Source organism: Poecilia mexicana, unplaced genomic scaffold, assembly GCF_051168715.1.
Source record: "Poecilia mexicana isolate PSO_F unplaced genomic scaffold, ASM5116871v1 scaffold_11, whole genome shotgun sequence".
NCBI lineage: Eukaryota > Metazoa > Chordata > Actinopteri > Cyprinodontiformes > Poeciliidae > Poecilia > Poecilia mexicana.
In genome coordinates, this window is record NW_028263380.1 from 15,221,387 (window position 1) to 15,236,303 (window position 14,917).

General features: G+C 41.3%; 1 protein-coding gene across 1 annotated transcript in view; it reads right to left on the minus strand.

The window, feature by feature from the left end:
* Positions 1–538: 538 nt before the first annotated feature.
* LOC106924681 (teashirt homolog 1-like) overlaps positions 539–14,917 on the minus strand; it is a 48,178-nt gene continuing 33,799 nt past the window's right edge. The window contains exon 2 of the mRNA XM_088010269.1: positions 539–5,056. Coding sequence (XP_087866395.1) covers positions 1,725–5,056 — 3,332 coding nt within the window. The 3' untranslated portion in view covers positions 539–1,724. The remainder of the gene's footprint in view (positions 5,057–14,917) is intronic.

Consider the following 14,917-nt stretch of genomic DNA (forward strand, 5'->3'; position numbering starts at 1 on the left):
ATATCAAATTAAGAGAAGAGAGAAGGCATGTCCTGAAACACATCCTCAACAAGGTGGATGTGTAAAGTTGTTGCAGATAAAGTTGATGAGATGGATTCAAAGTGTTTGTGGCATTGCATCAGGTTGACAGATGACATTGTGATTGGTAGCTGCAGTATGGAGCACAGGTAAGCGACCTTGGAAAGTCGGAGGTATCCTGCGGCTTGATGAGGAATGAACGTCTGAAAACCGAATGCAGACCGTCTGTGCTGGACTGAGAAGCTGTTGAGATTTTGCATTGAAAGCGACAAAACCTGACAGGTTTAAAACCTAGAGTAAATTGTTTTGGAGGTAAAATTGTGGAGGCACGGCTTAGATAGTTTAGGCATTTGCGTAGGAGGAACAATGGATCCTTAACAAGGCAATTTAACGTGTTCATGTGACAGACGAAATTGTTAGAGACGGTGAGATGAAAGTAGATGATAGACTGTGGGCCACCAATTGACTTTGGCCATTTATTTGATTGTCACATCATTTTAAGAATCACAGCACACTGTAGTTTATTCCAGGACATGATGTTTATTTTACAACTAAGGATAAAAGGATGCCATTTAGAATAACTGGTCATGACAAAAAAAAACCTGGGAGTTTTGAGAGCAAATTTCTTTTTTTTCAAGCTTATGTACAGTCATGGACATCACATCAGATGCCGTTAACTTCATTTTATATAAACCACGTTGAGCGACCAACAATTCACTGAAAAAAATGGACATTTTTGGTCCAACAATATTCCGTAGCTTTACACCCACACCCCTGAACTGGTCTAGAAAATAACACTGTAAAAATGCACACAGTACAAATAATACTGAACTTGTAAGTAGCAAGATATGCCAACATACATTTTTTTTGTTTTTGGATTATTTACACATTAAATTTTCAACTTCGTTAACTTTACAAGCTTAGCTCCTTCATGATAAATTGGCGGACTACTTAGTAAGTACTGTACATGTTAAAAAGAGAACATTAAAATATTTTTTTAATTGAGGAAAAACAGGCATTTGTAATATATCTGTGGTATAATGGCAAACAATAATACAGTGTGATTAAGGGCCTTAAAAACCAAACTTGATCTTTTTTTTTTTATTTTCCATCAAATTTTTCTTCATTGGTTCACACTCACTGAAAGTGCAGAAACATTTTAGAATACCATCCAACTTTAGACAAGTATCTTTTTCCCCAAACTTTGTTCAACAGGGACATCAGTCAAGTCATTCTGAATAAGATGCAACCAGACTTACTGTACCCAATGCTTTACATGAAAACATGCACAGCTTCATAAATAATATGCAAGTAATGGTGAAATATATTCATTCAAAAACAATTCTTCAGAAACAGTGATGAACACAAGAGCATGGGTCAGTTTCAAAACAACAGACGGCTGTGAAAGGCTCAGATAAAATGCAGTGCATTGATGAAGCAACAATCACTCAATGACTGTATAGTGCCATGTTTGTTGCACCAATCTGTAGAGTCGTGTCAGTGAAAATAGAACCTTTACAATCTGGGGTTTTTTTTTGAGCTGCTTCACTGAAAGCGCTATTAATTCAAAACATACCAAATGATTAGAACTAGAATATGAGGTATGAAACCTCATGTTTGTGTTAAGAGTTGTGGCACTATCTGTGTTGACAGATTGAGACTTAGGAGATTTAGTGCAACAGAAATCTGTCAAATTATCACCGATTTCACTGTTTATCTAACTTTTCAAGTTCTTTCACAAAGATGAGATGGTCCTCCGGCGACTTTCCGTGCGTTTTACAAAGGTGCAATTTGATTGCATGTTTACTCACAAATGTCCGGTTGCACAGTTTACACTGATATGCTGAGCCAGAGTCATCTTCAGTAAGTCCAGAGGACATAAACGTCTTGTCCTCAATTCTGCTCACTGCCTGCTGCTCAAGTAAGTCTACGGAAAGCTTGGAGAGGTCCTTTAGGGTGAATCCCAGGTGGGACTCCAAATGGTTAATGTAGGACGAGGGAGTCCTGAACTGGGAAGCACAGTCACTACACAAAAACAGAGGTTGGCCGGAATCAATGTTTTTGAGGAATTTTGTTCCGCCTGTCCTCTTTAACTGGTATTTTACATTGGCCAGCCAATGTGAGATAGTGGTCATGGAGAGACCAGTGAATTTACAGATGTGGACTCTCTCTTGGGGTCCCAAGTCACTAATTATGAACTTTCCCTCAGGTGTCTCTCGAAGACTAGAAGCAAACTGAGCCTGAAGAATCAGGAGGTGCTGGGGATTCCAGTTCGACTGTCGGCCTTTCCTTCTTTGGATAGGAGACAGCTCCTCCATGCTGTCGTCAAAAGTAAAGCCATCCATGTCGGATTTCTCCGAGACGGAGGACGGCGTAGTAGACTTTGGTGTCAAACGGCCTGTGAGATTTTTAACCATGTCTGAAATATCCATCAAAGCATTTTCTCGAAGAGGCGGAGATGATGATGATGACGATGAGAAATTTCTAAAAGCTGCTTTGACACTATTTGTGTTACTATTGTTTGGTGTTGTAGGACTAGCTTTAGCTGAACTGATATTGCTGCTGCTTTTGGATTTTGTCAAGTCAATGGGCTGATCATATTCATCGTTACGATGTTGACTAGCTGGCTCTGCTTGCTTACTCTGGGCGTAACTGCTCATCTTATAAAGCATTGCAAATGGGTCCACAGAGGGTCTGGGAACTTTTGTAGCTTTCCCCAAGTGGTTGTTCATGACAGACTGCAAAGCACTGAGAGGGCTGATGAGAGGTTGCTCAGACAAGTGATCGGTGATAATGCTGAGGCTACTGCAGCCATTGCTACCTGTTTTTTGTGGTGAGTCATGCCCAGTTTTGATCTTTACTTCTGTTTTGGGCTCAGGTAGCTCTTCTTTACCTTTTAGATCAATAGGGATTTCAACTGTAGAGCTTTGCATTACTTTTGACAGAGCTTCTGCACTGGCCTTGGGATTTTGCAGTGGTGACTTTGCAGACATACACTTACTCTCACACGGTTTGTCTTCTTTTCTGTCATTGGTGGAACCACTCCTTGTCACTTTTTCCACCAGCTCCTCCATAGCCAACACATTGCTTTTGTGGCTAAGAGGTGGAGAGGGGCTATTTGGTGAATGGATCAGAGAACCCATGTCGGAGGACATCACCTTCAAACTGGAACTACTGAACAGAGGTTGAACTGATGCACAAGAGGGCAAATTAGACTTCAGGGATCCATGGAGCTGATAAGCAGCGTGAATGCTGGGGTATCCGCCCCATGTTGGTGCTCCAGTTTGGGCCTTGCTGATTGCACTTGAGACTGTATTTTCCAAAGACTTTAATATGTCTAAGCCACCCTTAGGTGTTTCCTCCAAATCCTCTTCAGTAAGATACTGATAAGATCGGGTCTTTACAGGCTTCTCAGGCTTCTCAGTAGGGTCTTCTTTTTCCTCTTTAATTTTTTTCTCAGGTTCTCTCACTTCAAACTTCTCTTCCTCTGTCTCGTCATCTATCTTTTCTTCACTTCTGTCTTCCGGGCTGCAGGGCTGCAACGGGGAGTCCGGCTGTGGCTTACCGTTGGGTGCCGGGAGACGTTTCGTGGTAGGAGGCAAAGGAATTGACTGAATTTTCTCCTCGATAACAGGATCCAAAACTAACTGCTTGCCTTTTTTAGAGGCTGAATTTGTAACTTTCAGAAAGTGTCCTGTGACCATCATGTGGGCTGTCAACTGTTGTAGTGTGTCGTGGGAGCTTCCACATTCCATGCATTTGAGAATTTGTGCCTTTCGTGCCTCAAACTGCCAGGTATAACTGGCACCATTTTGGTATCCATATCGATTGTTAGGAGTGACGTAGGGATTAGCTGCTTTTTGGTCTTTTGGAGAGTCTCCTAGGAATATACCCGAAGACACAGACTCTGGTGAGCTTGGAGACATCAGGTCCTGAAATGCTCTTTTTTTGGTCGGGGGCACCAGTTTCGAGGTAAGGGCTGGCATTGGTTCTTTTAGAGGCACTTTCTGATAGTGTTTTGTTTTTATCATGTGAACACTAAGATCTTGCAAGGATTCAAAAGAGTGGCCACAGTACATGCATTTAAGAACTTTCTGGGCATCTTCTTTGCCTTCCATCTCCAACAAAGAACGCTTGCGTGGCTTGGACCACTTCTTGCTCCGATCATCCTCTGGATCCTTGTTGTCATCGCGATAGTGGCCGGTCTCGTTCATGTGCACAGTCAGACCAACTAAGGTGTCATAGGCGGCACTACAGTCCTTACACCGAAATTTGCTGGCTCCAGTAAAAACCGGCCCATACAGTTTGTTGTTCTGCCTGTAAAGCTGCACGGTGCTGAAGAGGCTTGGCTCAGGGAGAAGTTGGTACGGATTTTGCTGAAGAGTTTTAGCCAAAGCTGCCTGATGCCAGTCGTATGCTAATCCTCCAGTGCTTGCAGAGCTGATGCCAGTGTTGCTGTTGCTCGATACTGTTTTTGCGGTTGTGCTGCTGCTGTTTAAGTGAGTGGTGACTGGGGTGTCGCTACATCTGCTCTTCGCATGGCTGTTGCTAGAACTGTGACTATTCAGGAACCCATTGCTGCCTTTGTAGCTGCTACCACTCCCATTGCTAGCTGCCAAATTGTTCCCTTGTTTACTTTTAAGCATGTCCAGGGCAATACTGGACCAGGAGGCATCTGAAATCAAGTTTGCATAGACGGCTTTCATTTTTGTCAGACTGTCCTGGAGAGAGAGGCCATTTATCGACTCAGTACCTTCACCAAGCTTTTCCTCTAGCTTTTCCTGATCGCTGGAGGAGGAAGCAGTGGTCTTAAGGTCCACCAGTTGGTCACTGGTGGTACTGAGTGGCGAAGCATATCCAGCATCTTGGTTAGTGCCATTGCTAAGTGGAGAGTTCTGGCAGCTATAATGCTCTCTCGGCTCCTCGTCGTCATTAAAGAGAAACTCTGCATCTTGACCATCGAGGGAAAGGCCATCGTCCAGGAGGTGCTCTTCTTCATCAGTCTTCCCTGTTTTAAACTCATCCTCTGGTCCATAAGCTGCAAGACAAATAAGAAGGAAGAAGGATATTAGATGCTAATATTTTTGACAAGAACACCCTGAGTGGGTGGTGGAGGCAATAATCCTAAAAAGGAAAAAGGTTTGTGATAATAAAGTGGCAAACATCCACAACTTGACAATGACCTTTAACCCTCTTCACTCCTCTCTATAACTAAAACATTATGAACAAAATATTTTTTTAAATTATGTTTCAGTTATTAAATTTGTCTGAGTAAAGGAGTGCAATAACATTCTTCTGTTTATTCAAAAAAAGCAAATAACATAATTGTTCTACTTTAAAGAAAATTTGTCATTGATTCATGAGGTTTTTTTTTTTACTGTGGATTTTAAGCAGGCATATTGCTTTATTTTTAATATATGAAACCTTGATTATACAATCGCACAAGGAATGAAAACGTAAAACAACATATCGCTGGGCGGTCTATATGTTTTCTGTTCATAGTATGTTCTTGACTTCCCTTTATTTGCTGAAATTTCTTCATGCTATGTATTAACAAGTTAGGAATAGTGGAACAAAATGCCAGCAGTATCAGTCTTGCCAAGCCACGCTTGGCTGGAGTCGACTTGGCATCAGTTGTGGAAGTCCTCCCAGCGTGATGTTAGGAAACGGCCAGTGGACATGAGAAGACATGTTGTTACTGCCTCTGCTCCCTGTGTGCTCAGACTGCCAAGTTATATCATTTTATGAAAGCAAATGCCTATACATTTTACAAATATAGCTGTGTTAAAATATGTTTGTGATGACCTAGGTTACAATTTTTTTTTCTTCTACCAAATGAAGGACGATGCTCGCAGTGAAGCTCAATCCACAGATGGCAAAACGAAGAGGGTTACAAATGCCAAGGTTTCTTTACCCATCCCTCATTACATGCTTGCCTAAAGTGCCAGAATCAGTCTCAAGTGAGGTGACGGATATGTTGTCAGCTTCAGACTGCTTGTAGCTCTCTGTCCTATGATCAGAATGGACATAATGCCTGATGTTTGCTAGGTGCTCTAACTTCTGTGAAATAAGCTTTAGGTCTTACACCTGGCTGTGTGTGTGTAAGGGAAAAAAGAACATCAATACCACTTTCTTCTTCAAAATTACAGTGTATGTCTGCTATGATAATTGCTGCTATGTCTGAACAGTGATGGCTACACCTGGTGTATGCCTGTGTGTCTTCAGAAGAGTCCTTCAACAGGAACGGCACAAGCCCTGTTGGCAAATGTCATATTTCATCGTTTCTCTATATTTGTAATTTTATGATCTCACTTAACTGGAAGAGCAAATGTACTTTTACAAACACATACATAGTTAAATGTAAACACAAAGGCAATAATTATTTTAAAATGCTACAAACACTTTCAAAAGTTCTTGAGTTCACAATAATCTAGAGAAATTTATCGCACAAAGGTATACTGTATTGTTATAGGGCTTCTGTTTTGGTGGTGTTGAATCTCTAGGCTACGTTTGACATATTTATTTATTGTTTAAAGGTTTTGTTTGCTCTTGTGGCCTTTATTTGAAAGTAGTTCGACAGGAAACAGGGTAATCAGAGAAGGGGGTGACATGCGGCAAATGTCGCCAGGCCGGGAATTGAATGTGCGACCGCCGCCACGAGGACCAAGGCCTCAATATGTGGGTCGTGCTTTGCCCCCGTGCCACCACAGCGCCCACGTTTGACATACTGATTGATCAACTTGAAAATGGGTTGGTGTTATACAGTAGTAAATTAGTTGGGATCTCATCTGGCAAACACCAAACACTGTGCTAAATTTGGCCATTACACGTTGGAACAAACAGAGATGACAAGGTGGATTCCTATAGGCTGCATCCTTGGACCACTTTCATTCAATATAACACTTATATGTTCCCCCTTGCTCAGGTTATAGAGTATAACATTGCTTACATGCGCTACTGACACACCTTCACATTAAAAAACCGTAAACATCGTTTTTGATTCCAACAGAGCAAAATTAGACATCAGCGCGTAACTAAACTCAGAGGTTCAAAGCCAAAGCAGGCAAGAAACCTGGACGTATTTATGGAGTGAGGATTAATTTTAAAACATTCAATAACTCTGTAACTACTTAAGTTGACTACTATGCTAACCAGAAGGAGGGACTTCCTGCCAAAAGGGACACAGGAAAATGATCTAATGTTTTACTTCAATTATCTTACTTCTTACTTTTACTTCAATCAGCTTATCAAAAATGATGTTGTCAAAGTTATAAACAACACCAGCTCAATGGATCACAGTACAGTCAGTGTTTACATGACAAGAACTAAACCTGAGAGGAAACATATTTTAACTTAATGCTGTTTTTAGTGCATTTTACCTATACTCCTCTCTTTACCTCAAAAGCGCTTTAAACCACTTTATGTATAAATGTTGCTACTCTCATGTACTTGCATTGCCCCTTTGTTACACATTGTGAGAATTGATTACAAAATGTAATCTGTTATTCCGATCTTTTCACATTTTGCTAAGCAGTTGTGACTCTTTGGACTCGCCTCATGCTCCCTCATCAACATGCAACCCGCTGTATTGAAATTGATGCAAAGTCAAAGGGGGAGAGTAAAGACAAAACAGTGAGAGAAACCTGACAGCAGTACAAACACACACACACCCCGCCCAGCACACCAACATTAAAGTCTACTTTTTTCCCTGCCATCCTCTGTATGTTACCCTGACAGGCATCAGTGTCAGAGGTATGTAAGTGTCAGCCCAAGGTGTCAGTGTCCACACAAACAAGCCAGAAAAGCGATGGGAGGGAAGGAAGAGGGGGAGAAAGTAACAACAACAAACACAAGTCAGCCATTTTTTTTTTCTTTTTTCTTTTCTCCCTTTTCACCCCTGCTCGAGCCTCCTCCTCTTCCTTCACCATCTGTGTCAGAAAAGCTGCGGGTGCCACCGCCGGCTAATAAGGCAATCAGAGATGGAAAAGATGCTGACACGGCGGCTTTCGAGCGTCACTCAGAACAAAAGAGGAAGCAGGGAGAAGGAGGGAGAGCGGGATGGGGAGGGGATTAAAACAGGAGGCTGGAGGGGAAGGACGGGGGGGAGAAAAGTGTCTGTTGTGGTTGTCAGTCAAAAACGTAAGCCCACTTTGTGCTGTCAGGGAGGATAGGCGAAAGAGAAGTTCTGAAAAGAGAGAAAGAAAGATGTGTTTAGGCTTACGAACGTGAGGTGAGTGTGTGTGTGTGTGTGTGTGTGTCTCAGTGTATCTGACATAAAGAAATCAAACGGCATCAAGTTTAACTGCTCAAAAGCATAAAGAATCGTAAAATGGTGGCAATAATTACATCTTCTCAGTGCAAGTTCAAGTTTCTAAGAGCATGCCACCACAGGTGTGGTCGATCAGTTGTGGGTGCGCGTTGCACGTGTTTGTGTGTATTCTAGGTGTCACAGTGTGTCAGGTGCAAGCAGAGCTGCAATGTGGCTGGTGGGGGGCGAGGGGGAAGAAAGCGAAGCCATCTGTGTCTGGAGAGGAGCCTGTCACTATTGTTGTGCCCAGAGAGTCCAGGATTTCCTGCTGCAGACAGGTGACACCACAGTAGGACAGCTCCTCCCTCTAGCCCCCCCCCCCAGCCACAGTGACATATGCACACATGTACATGCAAACTAGCAGGCCTTCTTCCCTAAAACTGCATTCCTCGCCAGAGGAAAAGATCTGTCGGGCCTATTGCTTTTAAAAAAGCATGTAAAAATTTCATGCATGAAAAGCAGAAACAAAATACTAGAAAGAGTGAAGTGAGGACTTATTGAGATCGCAGAGATGTAACGAGGACAGTTTTAATCTCTCCTGTAAAGCAAATTTGCTCTCACCATACCGGGTAAAATAAAAAAAATATCCTCAAGCCCTTGATTTAAACTACAGCACTATCCAATATAGTTTTGATCTGTAAAAAAAATAAAATAAAAATCTGTTAAATTTGACATATTATATGTTTAGTCAGGACTGCTTTTGTATATGGCATTATATTGCCTGTTAAAGTGGAACTAGCTACGGTTCTGTTTTCTGTATCAAGGAATCCCAGAGTTTTACCAACATACCATTTCAGAAATGCTGCAGGTTTTTGTCGTCACGGTTCTGCTGCTGAAGGTCTGTTTAAGTTGCTAAAAGAAAGAATCAGAGTGATATTCTCTAGCTGCTTGGAGAACAGGAACAGAGCGCAGACCTTCGCTCTTGCCGAGAGTTGCCAGTCTGTCGGGTGTAAGAGAGTTACTGCACTTTTCCCTTACATTTTGTTACTTGGAAATATTGCTGAAACAAAGACAGTATTGATGTGGATACTAAACTTTTACTAAGGCAACAGAAATTTAAAATGAGTAGAAAAGATACCAGCATCATGTTTGCTAAAGAAGAAGCAGCAGCAGCTGATTGACAACAAACCCAACAATATCAGCGTGTTGAAGATGCATTACCTTCCAAAGAGCAGGACAGGAAGGGTTAATATGAACTAAAACTTAGTTCTATATTTTATTTAAGATTTGCAGGGGGATGGTATTGACTTTTTTAAGATTTATATTATGCTATAACATCATTCCCTCATCAAACACAAATCCGGAATGTTGCTTTGACTCATTCATGCATGTTTTGAGGAATCCTTGAATCTCCAATGGCAGCCGTTCAGGGTTGCTTCAACGCCCAGTCATGCAATGCGCCACCAACTTACCCAAAGCTCTGTCCTGGAGCTTCGGTTCCCCCAGCCAAGCCCCCACGCCAAAGCCCACCCCTCTCCCACTCAACTCCACCAGACTAGCGGCAGCAGAAAGTAGCAAACGCCCGGAGGAACTAATATTTTCTAGCACCAGTATCAACAACTGCTTTTGTGTTTTAAATAAAATTAGATCACAATATCAGTTCTCTTAGTAAATCTTTGCACAACTGCTGTACTAATACAAGGTTATTATATTGTGGGAGTCCTAAGGCTCATCGCAGGTAGAAAATGTCAATAAAGCAATATAATGACAGGAAAGACAACTTGCACCACATATTTGCTTTCCTTTCACTTAAGCACTCCAATGCTTAGGATGCGCTTAAACTTGTGCAAAGTACTTGAGTGTCTGATCTACGTCCTTCAAGTTGAAAACTGCCACAATTCAGTTTATTGAGCTCAACGTTCATTACGGACATCTGCCTTATTTCAAGATACAGGGTAACCTGACCATGACGTGGCCCTGACAACTTCAACCCGGCTTCTTTTCCCTCTCTTTTCTCTTCGGTATACACACTCACACAACACACACGCTTCCCCCCCTTTAAGCCTTTCTCATTTATTCATGTTGTCTCAGAGAAGAGGGCAATCCCGGCTCTCATTTGCAGTGCTAATGTCCAATTCCAGCAGCCTTCACCCTGCTGATTTACCCCGCGTGCCGAGCGCTTGCATCTGCGGCGGGGCGGCCGGCGAGGCTCCCTCACAGCGTTTAGCGGCCCTTCAAAGCGGCAGCTCCGGCGTGGCAGTCTTATTTCTCTCTACCGTTTCGCTTTGTCACCGGTCCCTCCATTCCCTGCCACTCACCTCTGATGGCTTTGGACAGGCCTGATCAGTGTGTGTCATTGACCTGCGCGGTGTGCATGAGTGTGTGCGTGTTCGGGCGGGGAGAAGGCTGTAAATAAAATGACATTATTATTTCCTCTGTCCTATCATGTAGAAAAGCCAATTATGGTAATGCTTAGTATGTCGGGCAATATCTGTCTCCTCCCCACTCTCCCCTTCACTCTGTGCATTCTTGCTTCTCCTTTCAATGCAGAACTTGCGGTTGTGGTTTCATAGGAGCTGACACTCTCTTTGGACTTCTCTGACGACGGTTCAAATCGGCGCAAACTGGCACAGACCAGCAGCCTGTCCTCAGCGAGATTTATTACCCGTCAAATCAGTTTAATCTTTCCCGCGCCCCTTGAGTGGCTCAAAACATTTGGGTGGAATCTGCAAAATACCTATAATGAAGAGGATTTTATTGCGACAAAAAGCTCTTTTATGGCATATTTTAGCTGTGACTACGTTCCTACATGCTGTAAAGCTGCACTGGTGCAGCCATAATTTAATCCACAACTTCTTTGACCAGACATGTAAAAGCTTACCTTAGAGTACTCCCCTCCCCCCCTCTTACATCTCCCCATCAACCCACATGGAGCGGTCCACCATATGGCACAACAGCTCTGGGCTTTCCTGTAGCTCATGTGTTGTACAAATCCACCATCAGTCTCCACAGTTCTGCTATGTTGGGGAAATTAAAACAGCCAGTGCAGCCTCATCCTCACAGTGGTCGCTGTACTACAGCCAACTATTCTATTTTTATACAAGCTGACTGAATTGATAAAAAAAAAAAAAATGCAGTAATTAGAGTTTTAGGGTATCTTTAAATGTTTGTATGAAAGTCCCTGAGAAAACTTCACTTTCTGATTTCTGTACGTTTTTCATGTTCCGACCTTGCAAAGCTGCGTTACAGGACGTGCACATTATGTTTTAGATGAAGTTAATCAGGTTTTCCTAACAATCTTCTAATTGTTCATGATGTGAATGGTGAAAGAGATTGGATTGGATGCTGAAGCTCCCTGCCGTCGTCAGATACACTCCATTATGACTAACAAATAACGATTACAGCATTCAAATCAAAACTGTAAGTCTATGAAGGCAGCTTTTCCTTTAAACAAGATTTTAAAATGCATTACAAATCAAGTTATTAACAAATCTATTTAAAACAGAGCAGAAACGTTGCAGCATTAGTGCAGCATGCTGGCAAACTGCTCTGCTATTTACGATCAAGTAGCTAATTTATTTAAATAAACTCAGAGATATTATCAGTGTGCTTCACAAAGTTAAAACACGTTTCTAAAATAAAATGGAGGCCCAAAAAATATGCTGAAAACATGAAATAAAGGTAAGAAATTATAAGAGTACAGGAGCTATGAAACTATCAACCAAATGCTCATTTAAATTGCAAATATCAAATACTAACATCTAGAAAAATGCCTTTTCAAAAATTTAGATCTTCAGTTTTGTAAATGAATCAATAGAGCAAAGAAATTAAAACGACTCAGGTAGAGAAAAACAAAGTTTATATGCTGTTGTTCGTAAAGACTGGCAGAGGACATAAATATTTTAAAAGTAACAATTTGAAACCAGTAAATCATTACCAATGAGAATGTAGCACAGAAGGAAAATGCATTTTTGCTGGTTGTTTTTAGCCACATGGTAGTTGCCTGCTCACTGTCCCCTCACTCTTTTTGCACAAGTCTGACACGCTGTTTTTAAATTCATCTGATTTTTAGGGACTGCAACACACAAAAAAAGAGAAACTATGTGCAGCAAGTTATTTGATAGAGCTTGTACTTTTGAATTCAGCAGAAAATGAACTGCTAGATTAGCTCCACTAATCTAGCACTAATCTATTTGATTTTTACTGCGCTCAGAAAAGGTGGATAAAAGTATTGATGCTTTCATAGAGTGAAAATGTTTAGAGTTCTTCTGCGTTTATTCAATAGGAAACAGAAACTGATTTTTGCAGGATTTGACCTGCCCATTACAGATCCGAGCCAATCAGAGATGGAGAGGGGAAAAAAAGGCAAATTATTTGGGAGATTCTAAATAGGAACAATTTTTTTCTAAAGTTTCATTGCCTGTTATCTTTTATATCTATTCAAAATATAGGCTTGAATAGAAATAATCTTAAATCTCATTCAAATATATGAATAACTGTGGGCTTAATTGCAGATACGTGCCCTTTCCTTAATATACACCTTGTTGTGCTGAAAGCAGAGATTGTATTTTGCTCTGAAAAATGATACTAAAAGGAGCGAGCATGTGTCTGGTGTACTTGGCATCATCCTCCTTGTGCATTTATGCTGTTTCAGTCTCATCAGTCTCTTTTATGAGGGGTCTGTGGGTTGCTGCACTACTTTTGGCACGAGAACCTGCTCTCCTTGTCTTTCTGAGACATAATTTTTTATGCGTCTGTATGAGTTTATGTTCATCATCACTGCTGCAAGAAGATTATCAGCTACAAATAAAACTCCACAAAAAAAAAAAAAAAAAACCTTTGCAATTATGGGAGCAAATTTTGCTAAAAGCTTTTTTAAATCATTCCGACATCTCAGATTCCCCCTGGATTACCTTCATCAATTACATAGAATTAGAAAGACACAAAACGACTAAATCAGTGATGAAATGAACTCCTTCCCCTCCACCTCCTTGAATTGCCAGGCAGTTTTGATGCCCCATGACAGTGACTGCGGTCTATAAATCACCTTCTCCCTGAACTGTCAGTGCCCACTTGTTCCGAGATGAAACAACAGCCGTTAGATCATCGACGCAACAGATTCCAGCCCTTTCTGCTCAACTCTCCTGCCAACCTCCGCTCACCACCGCCGTGCGCCCCAAGCCCCCCGCCACCTCCTCCTGAACGCTGCTCTTGTGCTGCACAGACATTTTTTTTTTTTTAAACCATCTGGTTCGCCTTCAAAGCAAGAGTATGGATAAAGCATTACTGCTGCTAATTAACAATGATGCGAGTGTGGTTTATTCAACCTGTGCCAAGCGGTGACTCAACATAGGCACATAGTATTTGTTGAACAGATTCCTCACCATATCTAATATTTTCATTATAAACAGGGGTTTCGCTTACACTGCCTTAAATTTTAGCTCGTCTTACAAATCTTTGTGTGTTGATTCGGTAGTTTTATATTTAGCAAAGTGTGCAGCTCCTTGCTAAAGTATTCACACCCTTTGGACCTTTCCACGTTCGCCATGTTACATGTGCGACTTATTGGGACATTTTTTTTCCTGAGAGACGAACAAAAAGTAGTGCATAATATAAATGAGGTTAACTGCATACGTGATTTTCAAAAAAATCCTTGACAAAAACTAAACAGAAATTATTTCCTGACACTTTTATGCAAAACTCTGCAGATTCCCCCGTTACAGCTGAAAATCTGTTGTGGTATATTTTTGCCAGTTTTGCAAATATGCAGGCGAAGAATCGTATTTATTATAAAATAGCTTAAGCTTGGTCAAACTGAAAGGGGGACATCTTTGACCAGCAATTCATACCATAGGTTCTCAATTTGATTTAGGTCTGGACTTTGACTAAGCCACACTAACACAGTATGGTTTAACCGAAACTGTTACACTGTATCGTTTAGTTGCTGTTCAGGTCGAAGGTGATCATCTGCCCTACTCTCTGCTACACCTGTGCCCCCCTACATGACTTTTATCAAACTTTCAATACATATTCTTCAGGCTTGTTCCTTTTTAACAGACTGATGGTAGTTTAGTGAACAGATTCCCCCACTTCAGGTGTGAATCTCTGCAGCTCCTCCAGAGCTACTGTTTATATTTTCAGAAGATAAACTGAAAAATTGCTTTATAATCTAACTTCTACACAACTTTCTCCCTGACCTGCCTTTTGTGTTTCTTGGTCTTCATTATGCTCTTTGCTCACTAAACCCAACAGCTAAGATTAAATTATAACCAGGTGGAGTTTGTTTACTAAAAAGATGACTTGTGGTTCTAGTTGGCTGCTTTGTTTTTAAGGGTATTAGTGTAAAAGGAACTTATTATACAATATATATGCAGGTCACACATTTCAGGTTTTATTTGGAGGCCATTACATAAAATCTTAACCGTAGTACACTGAGGTTTATGGGTGTCGCGTAACAAAACATGAAACAGGGATGAGGTACTTTTGCAAATTGCTGCTTCTCTGCCTAATTGACAATGGACACTGCAGGCCTATAAAGCTGTTCAGTCTAAATCAAAAATAAATGGCCCACAAATCTGAGGTACTAACAAAATAACAGTTTCATGCTTTCTGCATAGATGCCGTCTTTTGAATTCACCTGCATTAACCCCG